This window comes from Limulus polyphemus, unplaced genomic scaffold (genome assembly GCF_000517525.1).
Source record: "Limulus polyphemus unplaced genomic scaffold, Limulus_polyphemus-2.1.2 Scaffold5052, whole genome shotgun sequence".
Classification (NCBI taxonomy): domain Eukaryota; kingdom Metazoa; phylum Arthropoda; class Merostomata; order Xiphosura; family Limulidae; genus Limulus; species Limulus polyphemus.
Genome location: NW_013670662.1, coordinates 1 through 27,443, shown reverse-complemented (window position 1 = coordinate 27,443; position 27,443 = coordinate 1). Strand labels below are relative to the sequence as shown.

The 27,443-nt window shown below is 30.1% G+C and overlaps 1 protein-coding gene across 1 annotated transcript; it reads left to right on the top strand.

Annotated features, from left to right (window-relative positions):
- LOC106472056 (protein FAM13B-like) lies at positions 1–26,756 on the top strand. Its single transcript, XM_022400667.1, has 19 exons — positions 1–81; positions 6,709–6,823; positions 10,085–10,283; positions 10,515–10,724; positions 12,156–12,339; positions 12,810–13,017; positions 13,411–13,520; positions 14,891–14,964; positions 16,086–16,279; positions 16,834–17,028; positions 17,922–18,489; positions 22,254–22,353; positions 22,554–22,616; positions 23,048–23,106; positions 23,345–23,403; positions 24,099–24,180; positions 25,408–25,625; positions 25,908–26,183; positions 26,548–26,756. The coding sequence occupies exons 2-19, from the start codon at positions 6,764–6,766 to the stop codon at positions 26,722–26,724; spliced, it is 3,036 nt and encodes a 1,011-aa protein (XP_022256375.1). The 5' UTR covers positions 1–81; positions 6,709–6,763; the 3' UTR covers positions 26,725–26,756.
- Positions 26,757–27,443: the final 687 nt, after the last annotated feature.

Genomic DNA, 27,443 nt, shown 5'->3' with positions numbered 1-27,443 from the left:
TTGTAATACAGGTCAACTAAGTGAACCGAGTTTGTTATATCAACCTTTGTGCTCTAAGTGTATCTTCTACGATAACATAAGGTTAGTCTGATTGGCATGGTATACTGTTCAATCATACTTATTTTGGGGATAGGGGATGTAATCTAACAGTATTTCCTGTTTTCAGGAACTGTTTTTTTTTCTTTCTTTCTTTTCGTTACCATCCAGGGATGTGTGTAATTCCTTTGTAGGAGGTCATTGCGGTATGGAGTGACTTTTGCTCATAGCAGTGTCATGTGCATATTGACTTTTCACGCTTTCCATACGTGAGTGGTGGCTATTATATGTAAGAAACAATAACAGCGGTCTCTTTTAAGTTGATATTAAGTTAGATGAAAACAGAAAATCAAAAATATGGTAATATACTTAAACTGATGTACCAAATTATATAATACACTCATTTAACTTTTACATTTAGTATATTTTTCCTGTGAGCATTGTATATATAAATAAATATATTGTTACACATTTCTGTAAACGCAGTTTTCTTTAGAAATGTGTTTAAAAGAAGACTGTGAAATAAGCAAATCCTACACATTAAAAACTGCGATAATTTTTACAAGTACGTTTAAAATAAACAAATTGTTAATAGTGTGATATAACATGTCCTCTTCTACCGTGTATCACTTTGGACTTTACACATAACTTTTGGAATGCTCACAATTATTACGCCTCCCAGTGGCACAGCGGCATGTCTGCGGACTTATAACGCTAGAAACTGCGTTTCGATACCCGTGGTGGGCAGAGCACAGATAGCCCATTCTGTAGCTTTGTGCTTAACTTCAAACAAACAAACACGGTTATTATTAGCATTACTGATCTTTAAAATCACATTACATATACATACATACCTTATTAATTTAACCAGTTTATGAATATGTAACAGACCAAGACGCGTGTATACTCTTCTTCTTTCACTAAGATTAAAAACAAAAAAGAATTTAACACGATAACCTCCAGCAATATTTTTTGGGTTTAAAAAAGCATCGTAGCCTTATAATTGAATATATATTGTAATTGTCAATAAATAAATTTTTCAAATGGACGTATGTTACTAAATGCGAAATGACAGATTTTGTACAGTAGGAATCACTGTTTACAGGAAATGAAACAATAACGATGTTTTAAAATTTTGTAAAGAGAAAACTGGTTGATTAGTGAGCATTAACATCATTAAGGGTGAATACTGCCTCAAAGAAATGTACGGGACAAAACTCAGCAATCTCATAGGTTTGTCCAACAAGCTCATAAAGAAAACTGGCATCATACCAGTACTCGTAAACAACCCTGGGAGGTCGACGTGACTTTAATGACTGCGAATGCGCATGTGCTCTTCGTCACGTAATTTCCGTCACAATATAAACAAGGCTTAATCGAGGTCATTCGGCACAAGTATTTACATTGAAATACGAAAGAGGAATCGACCAATCACTGTACACGGTGGCAATGACGTTTACATTATATGTGAAGAATCAATGTGTATAGATTAGTTAGTTGATAATATTATTTGAGCAGGATTACGTGAGTTTATTACGAGAGCATATAGGCTCCAGAGAAACAAAGTTTAATATAATGAACGAAAAATGTGTCAGAAGATATACATTTGTGTTATATCAGGAATACTGAAATGACCAAGGCATCCAGTGGTTCTGGATAGCTTAATTTTATTAATATATAGTCGTATAAATGTATTTTTGTGATATTGGTATTGGGAAGTTCAATTCTTAATTACCTTATGATTAGTAACGTTAGTACAACTTACAAGATTTCATCAGCCAGGGTTGCAAGGAACGTATAAGAAAACGTATTTACAACCAAAACTGTGTGTTGTTTTCAACGTATAGAAATATCTGGCTTGAATGGAAACTATTTCCACCAGCATAACTTAAGTCTCTTAGAGGTTTAGTAGAGCTGGAACTTGGAAAAGAAAAACTTTCGACGAAGCTTAGCCAGAGTTATCGTTTGGATTTATGGACAGGAGTCATAGCGGACGTTCATAATATCACGTACGCTACTTAAGATACTAAAGACTTCAAAATAAGCAAGCTTTTATAACAATGTATGTTATTATCAGTATTTGTTTATTTATTTTCATTTTGTCAGTATATTTTTTATTTAATGGTGAAATATAATACTTATAAATAAAAATATGTAACTCGAAGAGATAACCCCTGAGTACAAAGCTTTCCTGTTGAGTGTATGTTTATATTCGGACGCTTAATTAACGAGTTTCATGTGTTAACACACAATACTATTATCGCTGTTATCGGTGCAGACGGCGAGTGTTGTCGAGATGATATATCTAATTTTAAACTTACATTCATCATTTCATGTTAAGATTAATATATTGTGTGAGACTTTATGCTGTTGCAGTGATTTATTGTTTGATTTTTATAATGGTACCACTAGAAATTGAATATTAGTATAAATATTTACGCATTAGAAATGTTAAATGTAATGATCGAGGAGTAATTCTGTGATTGAAAATGACTTAGGGACTGTGTTGAAAACCTTATTTACTTAAATTATTGTAAAGGTTCGTTAAAAAAAAAAGAATACTAATCAAATAAAAATATACCTAGTTTTAGCACATTGGGAAAATATATCTGATTTAAATTATTATTTCGTTTCAAAACTAAATACAGTTATTGCAGTAGACTTTGAATTTGTATGTAGTTTGAATTTGATGACAGTCAGTCATAATATATATATTAATATGGGAATAACCGAAACTTGTGAATGTAAATAATTTTAAGTACAGGAATGTTTTGAAAGACAGGGCTATAGCTTGTTCAATAGAATACAAAAAAATGAGGGAGAGGAGTGGTTATATATGTAAAATATACATTCCAGCATGTTCAACTTGAGTATATCAAAATTAATAGCAATGATGTTGAATTTGTTTGAATTTCTGTTATTGGTATAAGGGAAGAAAGTTTTTACTTGGAACTTGTTACAGAACAGGATGGTTCTAAATATAAGGAGATTAAGATGGCTGTTATTAAATTATACTGTTTCTTCAGTTTTTACAAAAGATTTAAGCAATATTCCTCAACCTGAACAGATGCTAGATGGAAAAAAGATTGAACAAAATGATCACTTTAGTTCTGAGCTTGCTAGGAAAATATTGGGAAGTTTTGAGAATGATAAACCTCCTGGGTCATATAATGGATTGTTAAGGATTGGGTATGTGAGCTACCTGCTTTATTTTTCTAAGGTCTTGAATAAAGGGCAGGTGACAAAAGATTGGAAATTGGCTAATGTTACTCCTCCTTTCAAAGGAGAAAATAAAAATTGTCCCAGTAATTATAAGCATATTAATATTACATCAATGGTGGGAAAAGTTTTTGAAAGTCTGATAAAAGATGCTTTGCAAAGTCATTTAACAAAAGTAAAAGTTCATTGGATAGTTAGCATGCCTTACAAATATTTTAACATTCTTTGAAAAGGTTACCGCTTATGTAGATTAGGGTAAGGTTATAGATTTGGTGTATCTGGATTTTCAGTCGGCATTTGACAAGGTGCCACATAAAAGGCTTTTTAAAAAATTATCTTTGTAGGTTGGGGGGGTACCCTGGGGTTCTGTGTTAGGACCTTTACTCTTTTTGATTTACATTAAGGACATAAATGAAGGAATGGTTAATAGATTATTTAAATTTGCCAATGATATTAAATGGTGTTGCTGCGTATGAAGAGGAAGACACTACAAATGAATTTGGAATATTTGGTGAGTTTGATAAATATATGGCAGATAGCTTTTAGTTATAATAAATGTAAGGTAATGCATATTGAATATTGCAGCTTTAATTATCAGTTTAACTTTGATGGGAGTAACCTTAACAGTGTTAATGAAAAAAAAGATCTTGTTGTTGTAGTTGATCAGTCTCTTGAGCCTTCCAAACAATGTGATGTTGCTAGTAGCAGAGAAAATAAGAATTTAGGTTGTATCTACAGAAATACTGAACACGAGTATAAAGAGGTAATATTTTCATAGTATAGGTTATTGGTTAAGCCATTTTTGGAGTATTGTGCTCAGTATGGATACTGAATAGTGTTCAGAGGAGGGCTACTAGGTTGATACTTGGGATGGAAAGGTTGTCATAAGAGGAAGGTTAGGTTACGATCTCTGAACTTATTTTCTCTTGAAGACCGAATTTTAGATTTAAAGAGGATCTAATTGAGGTATTTAAGATTATTAAGGGAATTGATCATGTTGATGCATCATCTTTTTTTTTTCATATTCAGTGGCTAAAATTGTATGACTAGGGGACACAAAAATAAATTTTGGCAGAGTAGAAGTCATCTTCAGCTAATACAGTTTTTTTTCTCTAACAGGATGGGTTGCTTTCAGATGAGGTAGATGTAGTTAATTTAAGGGAAAGCTTGATAAATATTAGAATGATAAAGGCTGGTTTTAAGTTTTTTGGTGTTTACTTTAGTAGATGAAACAACCTAGATGGTTCAGAATGTCCCTTGTTGTCCTTTAATGTTATATTACAAATTATATTGTAGTGTAAGAGATATAGAGTTAGTTTAAAATCAAATTTTTAAATATTAATAATACTTTTTAATATGCTGAACTGTACAAAAATGTCTTAACAAACAGTACATGGATTATTATTAATTTTTTTAAAAAAAAACAGTGTGGTGGCATTTTAGTGATAATTAATGCATTGCATGTATTGGCAAAAAGATACCAGTAGTTTATGAAAAGACAATTAATGCTGTCTTAATATGTGAAAAATTTAATGGTATTTCTATATGATTTATTTATTTCATGTGAACTTTGAAAGAAAATTTCGATTTTCTTGAGTATTAGATGATGAAGAAAGGGGATTTTGTTATCAGGTCAAATCCAAATCTACAAAAAAATGGTCTGTGTATTTATTAAAATTGTGTAGTTATAAGTAATTGAGGTTATTGGTGTGCATTGTCATCAGAAAGAACTCAAACTTTACTGAAAATGTGTTATTGTATTATGTCATGGGGAATGGAGTTTCCTAACATCCTTTCAGCTATGGATGAGATTTTTTCTGATGGAGAAGAGGAATGGTTCTGTGATAAATATACACTGCCTAAATTTCAAAAGGCAGAAATGCACATATATATCTATACAAGTATTTCTGTTTTTGAAAGATTATTTAATAAACATTGTGTGGCTGATAGTAAAATTAACATAATTTTATAAAAACTAGTCAGAGATTGACTTAAATATACAAAATAAAAAATAAAAAATTTATAGTTATTTATATGTGTTTTAGATACATCTTAAGGTACAATGGCTGGTTTTCTTTAAAAAATAATTACTCATAAATAAAATGGAGCATGTGGATTTTAGGTGAATGTTCCATGGCCTTTTAGATAGAAACTAAATTATCTGTAAAATTATATATTACAATGTAAATGTTGGTTTATGTATTTAGGTTTTTGTTTTAATATCTGAATCTTTATTAAAATCATTTTGAAATATATAAATAGTCCTTCAAAACAAAGTGATTAGGGTTTTTGTATTAAAATTGTTTAGCTTAAAAGTTGTCATTAGCAGTAGTATATAAACAGGTATCTAAAGGTAATTTATATTTCACTGTTCTTCCTCCTGATCCTACTAATTATTGCAAAGTACCACAAAGACATGTTGCATTGTAATTTCATTTGCAGAAACCTTCAAAATGAATCATTACAACAAATATTAAGTCATTTTATCAATTCATCAGAGTATGTTTTGTTAATAATTTTTATTATTCAATAAGTTTATTACTAAGATTATTTCTATTGCCTGTGATATATATATATATATACGTATATTAGTATTTACCTTTTCTTGTTTTCTATTTTATTGTTTGTTTGTAGTTAAGCACAAAGCTACACAATGGGCTATCTGTGCTCTGCCCACCACGAATATCAAAACCTCTTTCTAATGGTATAAGTCTGCAGACATACTACTTTGCCACTGAGGGGCTCTCTCATTTTAAAAAGGTTTCTTACTGTAAAGTACTTTACTACAAGACAATAAAGCATATTTGCTCAAATTATATATATATATATATATGTTTTGCTTTTTATTTATTTTATCTGTTGTTTAGTTTATGGTAATTCATCTAGTTATCAAAGCTACAAATTTACATATATACATCAAACAGTACATGCTTTTGAACATTTTACAATTGTAGAAATTTAGATTTCTTTCATGGGCCGTTGAATGAGTAAAGGAAATTTAGTAGGTTTATCAGATTCTTTGTACATCTTCAATAAATTGAAGTTACAGTCATCTACTATGTCACCTTTTACTTTCATAGGTAAATTAATCAATTTTACTTATGAACATTTCTTGTATTTATGTTCTATTTGTGTATATGAGTTTCTTCACTCGCTTCTGTTTTTGCTATTTTACTTGTTTTTGTTAACCTGTTTATGAATTAGCCAGGTTATTCAGTACATATTAGCCTAAAGTTGTACATTAGATTTTTATGAACAGTTATGAAGAACAAGTATTGTGTGTTTCAAATGTCTTTGAGGAATAAACAGTGTTTCCTCCCATTCATATTTATAAAAGCATATTTTACAAGAATATTTAAATTCAGATGACCTTTTATAACGAAGGTTTTATTGTTATGGTGTACCATTGTTGCTTTTGTTAATTTTTGCTGTAATGTTTGTTGTTTAATATAGGGTTCCACGTCCATGCCGCATTGAGGGAACTGAAGTTGTTCTGTACTCTGAAAACATGCGAAGGCCTGCTATTTTTGGGAGTACAGAAAATACAAATATGACAAAACACAAACAGGTATAATTTTTCTTGAATATTTTTTTCTTCTTTCACATGTATTCATTTATATTTGGTGTAAATAAATATCATACTTGCAAATTTTTCTGTTTTTCTATGAAATGACTAGATTTTTAATTGTAAGTTTTTTTCAACTCATGTCTGTTGATTGTTTCTATCCTAAGACTGTTAAATAATCATTTCATTTGTCATTTTTTATCTAGCTTTCTGGGTTTTGCATGAGTGTGTACATGTACAGTTTGAGATAGAAATGTACAAACTAATATCTTGCTTTAATGTAAACCATCATAAAACTTATTTAATAAATGTAGTATGCTGTTCATAATGCACATAAAATATTATAATTTGTATATTTTGTGTTTTGATTTTAATAGCTGTTATAATCTCTCACATAAAAGATGAAAGTTCTTTGTATTTTCTTTGTTTTTATCTTACTGTATGTCATCTAAAATGTGTAATTGCAAAATACTTGGTATGAATTTATGGTTCTTAGGGTTAAGTATAGTAAAAGGTGATTAGATTTTAATTGCTCTCACTTAATTCTAAAGGCACTGTGAATGACAACTCATTTTCTGACTGATTGGTAAAAATGAAGGATCAGATTGAGACTTTCAGCTTCAAATAATTATGATTTATGTTTGGAATTGTAGAAGTTAAGTTGAATAAAAAAAAATCACAATACACAATCTTTTAGTCAATATGGATATATTGTAACAAAACTTTCTACTGTCTTGTTAGAAATTTATAGTCTCATGAAACTAAATGCAACTTACAATTTATGTTGGCTAGCTGTTCACTTATTTATCAATAAGTAGCCATATCAAGTGAGCTAAAGAGAAAATATTAGTCAGCTATAATTTTTTAAAGCCCTTATGTGCTTCTATAACTACTACTAACATTTTAGATCAGTGTTCATACATTGATGCATTGCACCAGGATTGTTAAATGATGAACAAATCTTATGCTTATCATGCTCATGTTCTTATTTTAACTTTTAAACAAGGACAAGAAGTTTAATGAATACAAATAACGTCTTTATCGATGTTTAGTAAAAACTTAAACTGCAGATTTTTGAATATAAATTTGTTTGTATACAAAATCAGTTGCTAACATTTGTAAGTTAGATGTTATATTCTTTGTTTCTATATTATATCTAATAAACACTTATCAATTTTCTAATTAATATTTGTCTTTAATAGCTTAGGAAATGAGATATGTTGTAAATTTTAGTTTAGAATATTAGTTATAATAATTAAATGTTTAATCTTTGATGAAGGCACACTTACTTACCTAGCACTTAGTCCATCCTGTGTCTCCTGATACATTGGGTCATCCATTGATGATACTTTCTTCCATCCAGTGATATCTTTTTCATTTCTTCCCATGTGACAGTTCTTTCGCTGATGTCTTTCTCAATACATTTTTTCCATGTGAGCTTTGGTCGTCCTCTCTTTCTACTTCAACGTTCCAATTCATCACTTGCTTCACAATTCTTGTGTCATCCATTCTTATGATGTGACCCATCCATCTCATTCTTCTTTGTCTAACTAAATCCATCAGGTCACATTCTTCTGTGCATTTCAGTGCCTCAATATTTGATACTTTATTCTTCCATGATAATTTCAACATTCAAGAAGCAGGCTGTTCATATGGAATGCATTTAACTTTTTGTCTTTTTTGTATGTCTGCCATACAACAGGACAGGCATAACAAGACAATTATAGAGTCTAACTCTCATTTTGATGTTCATATTTCTATTGTTGAGCAGATTTCTGAGTTTCCCAAATGCGGCATTAGATTTACCAATTCTGGTGATCACTCCTTCATGGCTATCTCCATCTCTCCATATTCTACTTCAAAGGTAGGTGAAACTCATAACTTGCTCTATTGTTTCTCCATTACATATCATATTAGGCTTTCCATTCTCAGTTGACTTTATATTGCATTTTTTCACATTGTATCTTAGACCCACCTTTTTTGGCTTTTCACTTCAACTTTGTGCATTCTTGCAGTCCTTCTTCAGTTTCATCTGCCTGGGTCAATATCTTTGCAGCACTGCTGGTTCTCAGCCCGGATAAAGGAGGAAGGTTGGGTGAGAGGCTAGTAACCTCTCTCCGTAAAACACTCACTACTAACTACTACAGAAATCGTCAAGAACAATAATGCTTTCCAGCTGGTGTGCCGAGGAGACAATAGACATGAGAAAATTGATGTCTGTATTACAGCAATTGATCGAAGCTGCAAGGATATCTCCTGCATAAAAAATCTAATCATCCATGCCAGAAGTACCACCTACTTTGACAACTTTGTGAAACAAGATGGACAGGCAGTGACAAAATTAGTATGAAATAAAAAACATTCATATACTCTGGGAGGAGTGAAAGACATGATTACAGTGTAGGAATATTGATGAAGAAAGAAGTTGTGAATGCTGGGAACCTGTGTCTGTGAGAATAATAACAGCTAGATTTCAATCGCAACATGCAAACACTATGATAATTCAACTATATGCACCAAGAAATAATGCTTTATAAAGGCATTAATCAAAGAAAGAAGTAACTTAGCTGCAATTTCAAAGTTTAAAAATATGTTAAACAGGACTGAAAACATGGGCATTCATGGAATATGAGAAACATAATTCTTTATTTGTTCATTCACTATATGAATATGAACTTACAAGTTTTTATTCACTTCACAATTTCACACTAATTATTACACCTAATTTTAAATTTTAATAAAAGTTGCCAGCTTTACTTAAGATCTCTAATTATCTACCATGTAGCTAAATATTGAAAAACATTGCTACCATGGCGGCTTCTTGGATATTGGACAGAGAAATTCTCACTCAGGTCATCAAAGTCATCAGGTCTTGCTGACATCCTCCGAGTCCTAAAACATTGTGATCAGGGTCAACCTGTTGCCATTTCTCAGTAATACCAGCAACAGGTTTTCAAAGAGACTGATGCAGACATCCCATGAGACAGCATGGTTGAGGCCAACCAGAATTTACTATTATGAAGCATATATATAGCTGCAAGTCTGCAGTACGGCTTAAACTAACCTTACAAATATTAAATGTATCGAATTTGACTGTGGGAGCTTGCCTATTCTATTTGTTCCCCCCCTCCCCCCCAATCTGACTGAAATCTTTCTTATAAAAGTGTTGTATCTTACCATAACACTTTCTCATGTTTAATGGGATGATCTTTAGTAATATCAAAGTTATTTATCTTGAATCTATTATTGTATGTTTTTTAACAGCAACATCATGAAGATGGTGATGAAAGTCACTTTGATTGGTTAAGGAACCTTCTTAGTTCTTCTTTCTCGAAAAAAAGACTATCATCTTGTCAAATGAAAACTTTTGGAGTTCCTCTAGAGGTTTTGACAGAAAATAACTCTTCTCAAAGCTCAGTACCTTTTGTGATCAACAGATTATGTCAATACATTATTGAAAATGGTAAGTTTACTTAGAAGTCTGTATAATTTCTTGGTGTAATTTAAAGGCCATTATTTATATTCTTGAATGTAATTCCAGTCTGTGTATTTTTTACCTACAAAGTGGAAACTATTATATTTCAATAGAAAAAAGAACAAACAGTAATTCAGTTTTATAAATAACTAATGTTATGATGATTTAAATGTTAAATTTGTTTTCCATAATAAAATTTTATTGTCTGTCTTTTAACAGGCCTGAAACATGAAGGTATTTTTAGAAAATGTGGGAATGCCTGCTTAATAGACAAACTGAAAATTGCTTTTGACCAGACTGGTGATGCTTCATTAGAAACAGAAGGGGATGTGCCCTCTGCTGCCAGTTTACTGAAGCTTTTCCTTTGGGAACTTCCAGAACCAGTTGTACCTTTTTCACTATGCACTGAATTTCTTAATTCAGTAAGAGGTAATGTCTTTCTTATTTTATGGGAAAGACTTAATATTCATTTCTAATTATACATTTATATCTTAATAACAATATTATGTTAGTTTTTTTGTATTATCAATCATTTAAGTAAATTTAAAAGAAAAAAGCATAAAAACTTTAATTTTGAACTTAAGAAATTAATTAAGCAAATCTTAAGTCTAAAATATTTGAACTAGCTTCAGTCATGTTTTCTTTATCACACAAATTAAAGGTACCTGCAGCAAGGATTGTTATGAATAAGTAAAGTGTAAAGCAGTGTTTTCCAAACTGCATGTTGTGGCAAGTTGTTAGGGTATCACAAGTGTTACACCAAACAAAGAATAATTAAAAACAGTTAAAAAAAAACTACAAAAAAAATATTGCATTTGGCAGCAGGGGTGTCACACAACTCAAGGTGAATGGATTAGGGTCTCATCAGTGAAAATAGTTTGGAAACCACTGGTAAAAAGCAATGGAAATGGTGTTAGCTACATTCTGAATTTTTTTTTAACATTCCATTAAAGACCAAGCCATGAATCTCATGAAATAAGTACTTACAGTGTTTAGAATTGAATGATTTTGTTGATAGAATATATACTAATCAAAAACTATAAAAAATGGTGACCTAGAATAAATACCACAATAAACATATTAATATGAAAATATAATAGAAAAAAACTATCCCCCTTTCAGCCATTTCCTTGTGTTTATAATAGTATATTTGACATATTTTGGATTAATTTCTCCTGACTCTTTTACATATATCGCATGTATTTTGTAGCAACTTAATCTAAAGCAAACAAAATCCCTTAAAAAATATAATTATAGAGTTAAATTGGTATGTGCTGTAATATTTTTCAGGGTTCATAAAATTTCAAACATTAAAGTAATCTGAGGAATCTCTCATGAAGTGTTAGTATGTTAGTGTTATTAATTTCTTTCATGAATTAAATGATTTTAATTTACCCTTTTTAAATGAGATGGATGATTATAATTTTTTTTTGTCTATAGATGGTAAGATATAAATGTAGAAACTGTGGTTTATTCAAGATTTATTTGATATATATATTAAAATAGATATGCAATGATAAACCATAGTTATACTTCTAAGTGCACAACTTTCGATAATAAGTCCATGCCATTTCTGACATCTGTCAATCTTTTCTGTTTGTATATATTTCCCAGCAGAATGTATATATTTTTTTTTTCATGGAGATAAGGAAAGTTCATGATGGCTTAGAACCAAAGGTTATCAGACATTGATCTTAGGATTTGACAAGAGCCTTTCATGATGTCAATGAGTGATTGATAATCTTAGAGAATAGAGATAATGCGGTTGCTATGTGGTGATAGATCTTTTAGATGTTAACAGCCATAGCAACCTTTTATGAGAGCCTATTTTCAAAAATGTTTTAATTGGTCTCCTCATAGGCTATGGTAGTAATCGAGAAGAGTGTTCGAGAATGTTGAAATGTTTGTTGGAGAAGATGCCTCCTCAAAACTTCCACCTCTTGAAGTATCTCTCACAGTTTTTACAGGAAGTTGCTAGTCATAAAGATCAAAACAAAATGGGACCATATGCTCTAAGTTTTGTTTTTGGACCCAACTTATTTAGGTCTGTTCCTGTATATGTGGACATAGTTTTATTCTCTTAAAAATTAGTTAGATTAAGAGAAACTATAACAAAGCTTTTAAAAATTTAAGTTTTGGAACTTATCCATGTATTTCTTGCATTGTGTTAAGCTATTTCATGTTCTTGTATTATATGTAAAAAAAATATTTATGGTATGATCTTTTACCTTTTGAGTTTAAAGTAAATTACAAAAAATATTATTTTTAGTAATGATAGAAGGAATTGTACTAATTATCATAAATTATGCATTGAATGTCTCTCAATGGTACAGAAAGAAGTTTTATGTCTTAATTGTTATTTTATTGATATCAGATAGTATGTATAAGTTGAAACTTTCAAACAGTTTATTTGAATACTTTTTTAACAGACTATGAAGGTATTACTTCATAATCAATGCTGAAAAGCTCAAGTTTATTAGAAATAAATGCAACTTTACAATTTGCTATTTACAGATTTTCAGATGGTGTGAGGAGACTAAAATATCAGTCAGTAATTAATCAAGTCATTGGATATTTTATTACTGACTACTATGCAATATTTGAAGAGGATTATTCTGAAGTTGATTTTCCCATCATGAAAGAAACTAGGCAGAAATATGAACAACTATTAAACGAACAAAACTCTAAACTCACATTTCCATTGAAGGCAGAAAAACTTGAGGTATATTTATACTAAAAACATTATCATTAGTACATACATATTTAGCCAAAAATTTTCTTACTTTGTTGTCTTACCAGTTTCTTCTTCCCTGTTCCCACTTTTAATGAAGTTAAGCACACATTTATTTAGGAGTACATTGCTTTAGTAGTTGAGGGACTTAATATTTAGGCTTTTAAATATCTTCTATATAACACAAAAACATTTTTTTTTTCATTTGAAATTTCAAGACTATGGGTGTAGAACAAACTTAAGTACTAAGACATTATATATATATTCAGAAAATACAACTTATGTAACATTAAATATTACTTAAAATCAAAACATTAAACTTGAAATCATTTTTTTTATATTGCCATGCATGGAAGTCTAAAATCTGTTTTTTTTTGTTTACAGATAGCCTTTGTTCCAACTTCTGTGTCTATTGAGCCACTCTCTGTTATTATACCTCCATTAAGAAAATATTTTAATCAACAAAGACAAGTCCCTTCTTTAACTATAGATAGGTAAGCTAAATGTATCCTGTTTAAATTATTAGTTAATAGATAAGGAAGATATTTTACTTTTTTAAAGCTTATACTACTGTAGTAAGGTACATGGATGTATTAGTTAATAAATACAGACAATTGATTGCAGATAAGAAGGTAAATACAGCCTCTGGTTTAACTACTGTAGTAAGGTACATGGATGTATTACTTAATAAATACAGACAATTGATTGCAGATAAGAAGGTAAATACAGCCTCTGGTTTAACTACTGTAGTAAGGTACATGGATGTATTACTTAATAAATACAGACAATTGATTGCAGATAAGAAGGTAAATACAGCCTCTGGTTTAACTGTGAACAAATAAAAAATCATGTGAGAAAGAGAAACACTACTTAATAGGAGACAGATATTAATTTAATGATAAACAAATCATTAACATTTTCCTCAATAATTTTAATTTGTATACATTTCAAAATAGACCTTGTCAAATCATTTATTTCTCACAGCTAAAAATTAAAATAACACAGAGCTAGAGAAATAAATCAACAAAAAATATATGATATTTTATAATATATCTATGAAAATAGCTTAGAAGGTGAACATAAAATAGATTTTTCTATGAAAAGGAAAAAGAAACAATTTCTTGAACATGTCATTTTACTTGAACCTATTCACATCCTGTGATTTGGAGTTTAATAGATGTGTAAACAGTCATTAAATATATATACTGTTTATATTAAAGCCAAGAAAACCACACTGTTTCTTGCTCAAGTTGAAATATGAAATATTAACAGTTTTATTTTTTTATTATGTTTCAACATCATTTGAAACTGAATAGAAAAATTAATTCTTACTGTTGCTGAAATGGATTGTTTATAATGTATAAATAATTGATAAAACTTTTTTTAGTAATGATAGGAATATAGTGTGGTAATAATTGAAAATATTTTTTAAATGCTTCGATTATGTTCCAGTGAAAGAAAAAAAAAGACAAAAGAAAGCCTTTTGAATTAATATTTTATTATATGTTTTTAATACATAACATTAGCACCATGAAATTACAAATTACTAAAGCTATCCCTGACTACAGCCATTGTAATGTTAATTTAAGCAAAACTTGTACTGTGCAAAAATTTGGTACTTTGTTAACAGAGTTATTACAGTAAGGGCACTAAAATAAAAATGAGATATTTAATACCAGCTTTATTGATAACCTCACATAATAGTGCTTTGCTTCTTTAGGACTAGATAAAATGTTCATAAAACACTGATGTAATTGATATGATTTTTCTTTTTTATCATTTACTGTGACCATATATAATATACAATTTCAGAATTTGGAAGTAAACTAGTAGATGAAATCTTAATTTTATAAAAATGTTTCAGGATTGTGGAAAAGACCTTTAACCAAAGAGTAGTGGAGCACTTATTTGATGAACAAGTCAAAGATTCACAAAAAAGTAAGTTCTGACAATGAACTCTTTTATTTGCAACTTTTTTCATCTGAAATTTCTGATTTCTTTTTTAGTTAGTAGAGATAATTGCTATTATGAATAAAATTTATCAAATTGATTTTAAAAAACTTCTAAGTACACATAAATTAACATTTTCCTCAAAGCGTTAACATGAACATAACATTTCTAATTAGTCATTATAAAGTTGAATAGCTTTCAATTTGTAGCCTTTAGTTAAAAATAACTTGTTATCAAAGAGGTAAAACATTAGGCTGAATTCAGTATTGTTATTTTTTCACCTATATAAGTTTAAGAATACAAATATTTTTGATATGTCGATCTTAGGGATTACGTTAAATCTTTAAAGTACGGTATTTACACTGCTTAACGCTAATATTTCCTTCTAAAATGTACTATTGTTGGCTAAACTGCGAGTCTTAATGAACACAAGGCATAGATAATAATAAGGTAATAATATAGATAATATGATATTAGCCAGATGATAAGACTTTTGGTAATTAACCTCATGGAATCATGAGTATATGGCAAGATTTTAGGTAATTTAGATATAGCTATTGGCTATAGTAAATGATAATGCTTCAAGCAGATGGTAAGAATTTTGGTAACCTAAATTACTGAGTTCACAGGCAGATCTGATTGTAAGGTTCCTGATACATCAATTATAAGAGCTTGTGCAAATGACAAGATACTGGGTCACCTATATAAGAGGTCTTGGCTATATCTAAATGATAATGTCTGAAGCAGATGGTAAGATTCCTGGTTTTGTAAATAATAAGTTCTTGGGTAGCTAAATAATAATGTTTTAAACAGATTTGTTGTAAGATCTTGAGTTGGTAAATAGGTTTCCTTTAAGTTTGGCAAGACCATTGTCAGATAGCAAGAGATGTAAGGCATTTAAAAAAAATTCTGGTAGGTTAAATGTTGAGGTTATTATTTATTGATATATAATAAAAACCTAGGTGGACTAAGCGTAATCCTACCAAATATGTAATATTTTTAATTTAACCAAACCGACTTGTTTGCAATAAGTGGATTTAGTATATTTATAAGATGTGTTCGTGTAAGCTACATCCTTAGTAAGTACTTTTTTCAACTTTTTTTATCAGTTTACTTGTCTCAAAAAAGGAGGCACAATGAACAAGAAGAACCCAGCACCTCAAGATCAATCTCTTTAGAAAATCTCTTGAACCAGGAACCACAAAACACATATTATACCTCTATTACCCACCAAAGTAGTCAGGAAGTAATTGATCTTCAAGAATCAACTTGGAATGTGCAAAACAAATTCAACTGGAAACAGGTGTGCCATATGTACAAAAAAAGCAGTTTATTGTTTTCATTTCCTAAGAAGCTTGAAAATTTTCAATATTTCTGAAAAACAAGTTTTAAGAGTGATACCATGTTAATTTTCAAATAACCATCTATTTCAGTTATTTTTTTTTACCCAGATAGTTTGGTTGATTCAGTATTTATTTGTGATTTTCAACTGGTAAATGTTTCATCTGCACATACACGAAAAGTTCTGTCTTACTAAATATGATTAAATAACAGTAATTTTACTTTTAGACTCATAGAGTAAATTTTTGTATTTGTAGCATTTCATAATGTATATTTTGGTTTCATTATATATATTTGATAAAATATAGATTTACACTATATGATACAGCCTCAATACAATACCTTTGTATAGCCCAATTTAGGAGAACACAGAAATTTATCAGAATTTTTTTTATCATCATAAAATTGTAATATCATGAGTATTTTTATAGACATTTCTATTCTACTTTTTCACACACACACACACAAAAGAGTGAAATAAGTATTTTAATGCAAACTCTTGTACATGTACTTTAGGTCTATGTAACACCAACTCATGCCAAAGAAATTGCTGATTTAAGCTCCCATTCACCACGAGCAAAACGTCGAGATATTGATAGTTCTAGATCTTCAAATATATCTGTGAGTAGTGAGGACCCAAATATTCAACTCTCAGAATATAAGGAAATTGATGTTCATGAAGCTCAAAGAAGTGCAGAATGTCATGCTCCAGTAAGTTGATAACTCATAGAAATTAAACATTATGAATATCGTAATTCTAAAAAACATCTTTAATTACAGACATTTCAAATTCCATCATCACCGTTAAAATCTCAGAAGGGTAATTCACAATATTCTAGTTACAAAACACAACATTAGCTATTAAGTGAGAAGTTTTTTGATACAACCAAACATTTAAAAAGAACAGAGATTTAACTGGTAGCAATATAATTGAATGTATGATGAAATGTGCAGCAAATGTAGGTTTAATAATACTGTTAAGAGAAAAAAGATATAAAGAAAGGCTTAATTATAAGTATATACACTTCATTCTTAAAAAATAATAATAATCAAATAAAAACACTGTGAATCTGTAATTGATTAGATTAATGCAACAGGGATGAGTTGATCTTATTATTTAGTCTTGAGTGATAATTGAAAATGGAAATGCTTTCTTTAATAGAGTTTTTAATCTGATGTTCTGGAGTTGAGAATTGTAGTCATATTTTATTTTATAATTAATGACTTAGCTATGCTTTATAAAATGTTTTAGTAAAGACATTTTCCTTTTGTACTTAAAAAATTTTCGTATCAAAAAACTTTCAGATGTTTTGAAGGTGCATAGGTTTGTTTTTGTGGTGGGTAAATAAGTATTTTAAAGCTGATTTAAGTTCGAACAAATTCTTGTCTAGAATATTCTTTATATCATATCTCATTGCAGGTATTAAAAGTAATAATATAATTAAATTCTCAGAAATTTACAACTGGTTTTGAATGTTAAAATATATTTCTTTGTAATACTATGAAGTTTGAAACTGTAAAATGTTACAGATTTTCTTTAATTTTAGCAAAGAAAAATTATTAGTGTCTGAGTTAATCTCTTCTCCTTCTTTTTTTTTTTTCAGTTACACATATCTCTTTTTACTAGATGTACTCCATCTAGACCTCCACACTGTAGTTTAAACATGTGCAGCAAAATCCAAACAAATACTGAACAAGAGGAAAAAACTTGCAGTCTTCCTGAAGTGTTCTCTGTATTGCCACCACAAGATGATTCTCTTAATTCTGATCGTGACAAAGAAAATGTGCATTGTACTGAAGAATATACCAAAAGCCATGAAACCCTGGAACAGTTCAAAGTGTGTACTTTCCATGGCATGTTTGGAAATCGTTTTAATGAAAGTGTGACTCATCACACACTCAAGGATCATCCTCACTTACATGGTCATAATAAACCTCATCATCATCACCACCACCACCACCATCACCATCATCACCATAAAGAAGATAATTTGTATCATAATAAAGAATTTTTATCCCATCCAGTAGTGAAATTACATCCCTTGGAGAGTTATGATTTAACAGAAAGTGGAGATGATCATGTAAGTACTACCCCTTGGGAAGATAGTACTACAAAAGAAATTCCTCCTCTTCTAGACTTCACCTCCCTGTATGAAGAAAATGGTGGAGCAGGTAATTTTAACTAACATTCATGCACATTTCAACAATGTTTTTGTGTGCTCTTCCCTATCCTTGTTAATTACTAATACATAATTGTAAAGTTATATAGAAGTTGTTGCAGTTTTTAATGTGTTGTTGTACATTCATTGCAAAAGCGTTTTGGTATCTTCCTTTATTTAATGTGTGAAATGCAAATTGAAGTGTATTGAACACAATGTAAAGATATAAAAACCAATTTATAACTACAGGAAAAATTTGTTTTGAAAAGATCTATGTAATAGCCAAGATGAGACCCTTATTTATGCATAGGTTTAATGGTGTGAAGGAAACACATAGACATAAATAGGGTGGGACTACATTATTTTACAGTCCAACCTTATAATTACTATTCAATGTATATCTACATACTAGTAGTAAAAGAAAAAGTTGGTCCCAGAACTAATGTGTGTAAATAGTTTAGCTACAACTTGAAGCATCTATTTTTAATGTGTAGACTGCTATCATTCTTTGGGGACTTAAGCATGGCATGGTGGTGTCTTTTTTTATCTAAGATTTAAATTTGGATTTTTCTATTGTTAGATTATCCTGAAGAAGGTTCTGGTAAGAACCAAAAGCTTGAAACCTGATATTTATACTTTTGTAGTTAATTAACAATGAAAAAAATATTTTTCTGTTTTCTGAAAGCAGTTCAGTTTTAAGAAAATCTGTAATTAAAGTATGAAGTTATTATTATTCACAGCTTTCTGTAATTTTTATATAACTTTATATTCACTTGGTTTAATATACATTTGTTATTGAACAAATCTAATTGCTGTTTGAAAAACATTAATTATCATAAGTTATAATTTTCAACAAATTTATTATACATTCCATTTCAGAACAAGTATTGAGCTCAAAACATTCACACAATTTCAAGATTGGCCTGTTTAACATCTTAAAGCTTCGTATGATGCATACATATACAGTTGTGATTGATTTTGCAAATATAATAATAGCTAAATGAAACTGTAAAGTGAAAACATTGAGTACTGAAACATGTCTGAAACCTAGAGTATTAGACCTGATGTCAAAGTTGGGTATTAGAACTAGGGATGCATGGGCAGTAAAATTTGGTTGAATACCGGGTCAGAGTACCCAGTCAATAAACTTCGACAGGGGCTGGGTGTCAACCGAGACCGGGTTCTCCTCCCCCCCCCCCAAATTAATAAATAAACAATATACACAGAAATTGGAATCAAAACCAAAATTGATGTTTATTACATTTAACCAAATAATCACCAACAGAACATTCAAGTTTTACTTTCAACTTTCAATGCCTAGTCCCAACTTCTCAAACCCTAATCCCTACTGTTCTTAAAACCTTCACCATCTCTAGAAATCCACTTCTCAAGCCATGCCTGTTATTAACCCATATTGTTCTCTGAATTCCCGACTTTCACTGGGCGGTCAGTCTTTGTTGCTCAGAACACGTTTTTTTTCTTAACTAAGTCAATTATTGACTGTAACTTTCAGCTTTCAGTACTTCGTAAATTGCCACAAAGATTAAGGCTTAGATGCTATTTTAAGTTACCTGGATTCGGCTGTTTTTAACTTCGACACTCGACCGAAGCCAAGTATTACCAGGAAGCCCAATACCCAGCCGGGGCCGAATACCTGGCTGGGTACCTGTGCATCCCTAATTAGAACTGATGTTTTCTGGTTTTAGTAATAAGGTCAGTGTTGTTTCTCTTTGTTTTTAGTTCATTTTTTCAACATGTCAAAATTATTTTGCTTCCAAAATTAAAAACATTGATACATGTCAAAAGGTTCTTTTATTTTTCCAGAAGATAACAGTCATGAAACCCTCCAAATTCTTTGTTAAGGCCTACGAATGAAATCATTTGAAGGAGGGAAGCACACAAACATAATACATAGAAATGAAGCTGAGGAATTTGATGGTTTTACATATATATATATATATATATATATATATATATATATATCCTAGCTAAACTGAGTTGTTATAAAACTTGCATGTGATGTAAATATAAATACCACATAGGAGTTTACTCAAGACATTAAAAAACATATAAAGGAGAGAGGTGCAAAAACACATGGTGTTTGGACACATTTAGAGCTATGGGTGCAAGCCCACTGAAGTAGTTAAACAAATAAGAACTTGTTCAATGACTCCAATTCTTCAGCACTTGACTGATACTTACCTATGTGATGGATACTATTTCCTAAAAAATGCTTCAAACTGCAAGGGATCATTTCAAAACATATCCCATAATGCTTGAAATTAACAATAACTTTCTTAGCCTAGCACCGTGGCTTTATACGTTTATTATAGATCAAAATAAAAGTGATAAAAATTAATCAAGCTCTACCTAGTCATAGCAATATATTGCTGAGATACTGAAAGCAAGATTATTGCAGAGATTCTAGCTCAGTTTGAGAATTTTGCATACGTTAATGGTTTATTATATAATTTTGTTATCGTTGTCATGGTTAGTTACCTATCTAGTTTTTATATTATTCAAAAATCAATAATTAGACTTAGACTATTGTATGGGCTACTAACCATGACAACAGTTGAACCCCTGTCACCATACTGTAAGTGCTTAATTATTTTAATATGGATTGTGTTGTTTATACAATAGAGTCAGTTACATGATCATCGATCAACTGTGTTGTCTAACCAACTGAATGCACCTTTTATCATATGATGAATTATTTAAAGTATATTAACCTTCTATAAATGTATAATTTATGTTGAACTCAGGACATCGTACAGGAATGATAAAAAATTAAAAATGGACAAATTTAAGCGAACAAATGTCCTTTAATACACACAAGTGAAGATGGCGAACTTATTTCAGTATTTCCTTTTGAAATTAAGAAATCAAACTTATATAATATTAAAATTCAATGCATCAGAATACATAAAAAAGTAGTTTACCTAAATTTTGAATGTTTAGCTTTTTAAAATGTCATGACATACACAATTTTACTTACCAAGACCAAGAAAGTTAAGCATGTGATAAAGAAGGTGACTAAAAGAAATAAAAGAAAGAGAACTGTATTGGCTTTTAATAAGAACTTGGAAATAGTAAAAAAAGAACTAAAAATTGAAGAGTCTGTCTCTAAACTGGCTCTTGAATTCAGGCTTGGACAAGCAACAGTGAGTGAGTTAAAATGAAACAGTGACAAAATAGAAGCATTCAGATATTTTTTGTTGATGGAACCCTGGAGTGAAATAACTTTTACTTTATTATTTTCAATGCCTCATCAGCAAACACTAAAGTACTGTAGTAACATTTTCATGAACTTTTGATGTTTTGTAATTCGTAGTTCTTTAAGGTGTCAAAATTGTACTGAATTTTATTCTTTGAATTTCAAAGTCTTGCAATTACAGTACAGTATTTCTTCACCTTAATTGTCGGTGTTAAATGTTTTACTGAATTGCATTATTTTCATGATTTGCAATTTTATATTCGTAATGTCAAAGAGTAGGTTGCAAGCAATATCATCAGTGAGTACTCGTGTACTAAGTACTTTAGTATAAGTTTACTCCATAAATTATTAAAAGTATAGTTGTTATTAATACATGTTCAATTATGGATACAAATTGCTAGCACAAATTAGTATTGGTTCTAATATTTGGATAATTGACTCCCTGCTGTAATTTCTTATGATTTTAATGAACTATACAGTGATTATTGAAGCATGAAAATGTACATAAAACTTTTCTTTAATTACTTGTCAAAACCTGATGTTTTATTATTTTTTCATAGAGCCAGTTCTATCAGAACATTGTTATAGTTGGCCCCCAGTAAGTCGTGGTTATGAAGATGCTCAGCTTTCTCCATCTTTTCACTATCTTCGGAAAGAAAAGTAGGTAGAAACATAAATAACCTATCGTTCTGTTGGAAATGTTATCTTTTATTTACATTTCTATCGCATAAATAATCATAGAAATATTAGAAAATTGGAATTATGGAAAACTTTTTTTTTAGCTATTGTTGTTTTTCCTTCTATTGGTACTGTATAACTTAAAGCACTTATTAATATACTCTTTCTCTTTTTTTTATCAGTCTTGATTTGGACCCTATTTTCCCTCCTTCACCGCCTAACGACCAAGAATTATTCAAAAAAAGGTACATATTTAACTACTTTTGCTTAAATTAGATAATGACTTTGACAAGTAGTAAAAGGTGAAATGAGATATGGAACTAGTTAACCAATAAATGCCTATCTTTTGTATATTACTTAAATTATTAAAATGGATCAGAAATGGTACTGTCTAACTAGTTTGTCTGCAAATTCATTATATGAAATTTAATGTCTGTTTGTCTTTGTAAGTATTTTAAGGTAAATAAGTAAAAAAATACTTATATCATTTTCCAATTTTACTATATTATTTTAGAAGTTTAGGGAACTATGACAGAAATTTGACAAAATATTAACTTTTATAGTATAATGGAATTTTCAACATCTTTAATTTCTGGTTGTAAATATAAAAATTATTTTAGGTCTTATTATACATTCATATGATAAGAGACATTGAAAAGGATTCTTTAATTTTCAGGTCTCTCAAGTTTGAAGAAGAAATGATGACTATGAAACATTTAAACAAAAAAATTCACAGTAAGTTGTACTTATAAATCTTACGTGAATGATTATACTTACATATTTTTATGTAATGAAACAAGACACAAGTTGACTAAAGATTTTTCTTTGTTGAAATAATATCTAATGTATGTTAGTAAGTATAATTGAAAATTATAAAGGTTATATAACCATGAAATTCTGTATGTAAAAATCAAGACATTGCAAGTATTTTAATATAACCACAGATAAGAAAAAGCTGTTTCTATTTGTTTAGTGTTGAAAAAGAAAATACGACATTTTGAAGAGATATTTGAATCTGAACATGGTTTCAGGGTAAGATTTACAGATGTGTTATACCACGTTTCTTTTTATATATTTAATTTACTGTTTGTTTACATAATTATCCAGGATGACATATTTTCAAGGCAAATAACTTTTCTTGTGTAATTTAACATTAATCTACTCCATTTCACAATGTATAGCATTTCTGCTTAATTATATTTGCCATTTTTGATAATCACATGAAAGAGTTTTCAAGTTTACAAAAACTAATTTTCAAAAATGGTGAAAAAAATCATACAGTAAAAGATAAGTCCAACAGCAGTTAGGAATCAGATTGTTTACAAATAATTGATGCACAATATGAATCATTTTACAGTTGCAAACACTTCCAACAAGTTTTTAAATGTAATTAGCTGTTTTGAGTAATCTTTTATCATGTTCATGTTAAAGCTGTCCTCTAATCATATAAAAATATATTCAGCAGTTGAATAGAATGTTTTTAATAGATGCTAAACATGTATTGCTTAAGCATCTATTATATTCCTTTGTGTCAGTATTTATCATTCAAAGAGTACTATAAAAGTATTAAGTTCGAGAATTGTACTAGTAACGATCATTTCATTATTATTATTATTTTAGCTGCATAATAATATTACCAGATCTGAAATATTAAGCAATTTAAGGATGATGATACCTAATTAGACATTTTATTGTGGTCTGTGTAAAATAAATTTAACTGTTTATAGCCATCTCAAGCAGAGAAGATGAAGTATTCAGAAGTAAAAAAACTTGTGCAAGAGATAAATAAAGCAAGAAAAGAACTGAAATGTAAGTGTTTCATTTGATTGCAAATATAGAATGAACCTCACAGCAAATATTTATATCTATAGTTCTTAATGTCTTATTGTGGAAATACTTAATTGCCAGCAAAGATTTTGAAAGTATGTTTAATTCTTAGATGACTTAGGTTTATTGCCAATATTGTAAGATTAAATTTATTATATCTTCTCTAACTTTCTCTCACACATGGTGAATTTCATTAAGAACATCACTTTATTGTAAAAGTCTGTATTTAAAGTGTATTCAAACTTAAATACTTTGTACTTGAAGTATAGTGAGATAACAGAACTTTATATTATGACAACTGCAACTTGAGTAATTCTTTGTTTTTGAATTTCACGCAAAGCTACACAAGGGCTATCAGCACTAGCCGTCCCTAATTTAGCAGTGTAAAACTAGAGGGAAGGCAGCTAATAATCACCACCCACTGCCAACTCTTGGGCTACACTTTTACCAACGACTAGTGGGATTGACCGTCACATTATAACACCCCCACGGCTAAAAGGGCAAGCATGTTTGGTGGGACGGAGATTCAAACCCGCAACCCTCAGATTGCGAATCGAGTGGCCTAACCACCTGGCCATGCCAGGCCAACTTGAGTAATACTCATTTCGTCATCCCATCTAAAGCTAGGTTGGTGATAGCAAAGATCAGGTTTTCAGTTCTGGTGGTGATTTTATTTACACTCCCATAATTATACTCTTTAATTATTAGTCTTTACAGTTATGTACCTCAGGTTGTATAAAAATATGTTTATATATAAATGCTGTATATATGCACATACCCACTAAACATTTGTATAGCAGATAAGTAGTGAGAATGTGTTTCCATTTATCAAAGTACAAAGGAAACAGCATAGCTGATTATATGTGATTTAACCAAAATGGAATTTTTACAAGTTTGCAGCAGTCAATGAAACCTATGCTTTGAAGTTTCAAGATACTGTATTACAGTATAAAGCCAACTGGTTGTCTTTTAAGATCAGGAAGAATCTTTGTTAGAAGCTGTGCAGCTTGTTACTAGAAACACTTTGATTATAAATAGCCTATTATAATTCATTGATTAGTGGACTCGTTTAGTATGTGGTAAAAAAAAAAAAGATAAACTACTAATCTTAAAACCTCAATCCATGATACAAATTTTTCTGCCACCATTGTAATACAAATTACTTTTCAAGTACTTTTAGATGAAATAAACAACTTTTAATATTATTAGATTTGAAAGAAGGACTCCATTTTGAAGGTTATACATTTCCTATGAAAACAAAAGCTCCAGTATTTGAAGAAGAGGAAATTGATGATAAGAAGATAGGATTTGGCACTTCAGTGTGTGAACATACACTGATTGAGTCTACAGTGGAAGACTCTTTGGAAAAAGCATTTACAAGCCTTTCAGGAAAGAGGCAATTAGTTGAAAGGCCTCACGAACTAGAGGTAGTTAATAGTTTCTTTTTAGACTTTACTTTGAAAAAGACAGAATTTCTCTTGTTCTAATCTTTTCACAGTAGGTTTTTTTTCTCTATAACAATGTGGGGTATGTTTTCATTATTATTATCAACTGACAGATCTACTATACCTGAAAAAAAGTAGAAGTTTTAATTCTAAGAGACTGAGTTCAATTCTCTTTTTTGCTATTTGTGTGTGTGTGTGTGTGCAACTATTTCTTTTTATGGACAGGTTTTAAAATAATCATAAGTTTATTTATTTGTTGTCTAGAATATGACTAATGAGCAAGTTAAGGAAGAAAAAGTTGACATTCAGAAAGCTTTGCTCAAGATTGAGAGCATCCATGGAAGGCCTTCACTTGTACAGAATAGAGAAGTGGTTCATCCACTGTATGATCACTATCGAAAAGTGAAACGACTGGTTGCAAGAAATAGCATACAAAGTGGAACTGGAGTAATGGGAAAAGACACAGGATTGGAGTTGCAACCAATTCTGGAACATGTGGCTATGGATTTTATTTCTCTCCAGCCTCGAGAAGAATGCACCGTGAGTTAGACTTTAAAGTCATGTGAAAAAAGAACATTATTTAAAAGATTTTAATAGAAAAAATTCTATTATGTGTATCAAAGAAAACTTTAATTAAAAGCTAAAAATATTATCTTAAAAGGGAATATATCTTGTGGAGGTTTTGTGAAATAAATATTTGAAACATGTTGCACAAAGTGACACACTAAACCTGATAAATAGAAGCATTTAAGTAATCTCAACATTTTTTGTTCAGTAATGTAATGATACACTGGAAAGATTTCAAATAAATTCAGACATCTTTGTAATTACTTATGTAGTGAATAGTTTAAGCATATTGAATTTATTGATATGGGAATATATTAATACAGTGTTTTAAAAACAGGAAAAGGAACCATCTGATGAACAGTATAAAGGAAGGAATGTTTTGACTAATAAACTACAAACGGAGTTACAAGAGAGCAAGGTTGATGTCCTGAGTGAGCAAGATACTGTTAACCTGTCAAAGTTGGCTGTCTTTGTCAAATGTGACAGTTCCAACCTACATGAGCTTCCTTTGTAAGTAAAGTTTTTAGGTATTTTAATACTTTTTTATTCAGTTTTGTAGTGGTATCACTATATTGTTAGAGAAATGATATAATAGTGTTACGACAGCGGAAGTCACGTGACGCTAGTAACACGTCATGATTTTCTCGAAGGTTCGTGAATGGTCGAGTATTTACTAGATGTGCGGTATTCTTGTATATAAGACCGCCAAGAAGTGACAGCAACAATGGAATTGAGTTGCAGACAGAGATAGAGACGGACAATTGATTCAAGCGCATGAATCGTTCGTTGTGAATTATAGCTTTTGTTTAAGTTATAGCGTGACTGTGGAAATTAAGTGTATTGCAAAGTTGTATTGAGAAAGATTAAACTAGTTTTATTTAAGAAAGGACTTGTATTGCTAAAGTTTCTTCGGAAAAAATTTTACAGAAAATTAACAAACGAACAAGCAGATACGTAACAAATTGGTGTCAGAGAGTGGGACAGAAAAGAAAAAAAAATGGAAACGAGAAGTGGCAAATCAAACTACAACTTAGTAGATTTGATGGCAGCAATACAAGAACAACAAAAGAAACAAGAAGAATGGGAAAAGAAACAAGAAGAGAGACAACAGCAGTTGCAAGAAAACCTGCAAAAGTGGTAGCTCGAACAGCAAAATAAACAAGAAGAGAAATTACAGCAGTTGTTGGAGGAAAAAGAAAAGAAACAAGTAGAAAGAGAAAATAAACAAGAAGA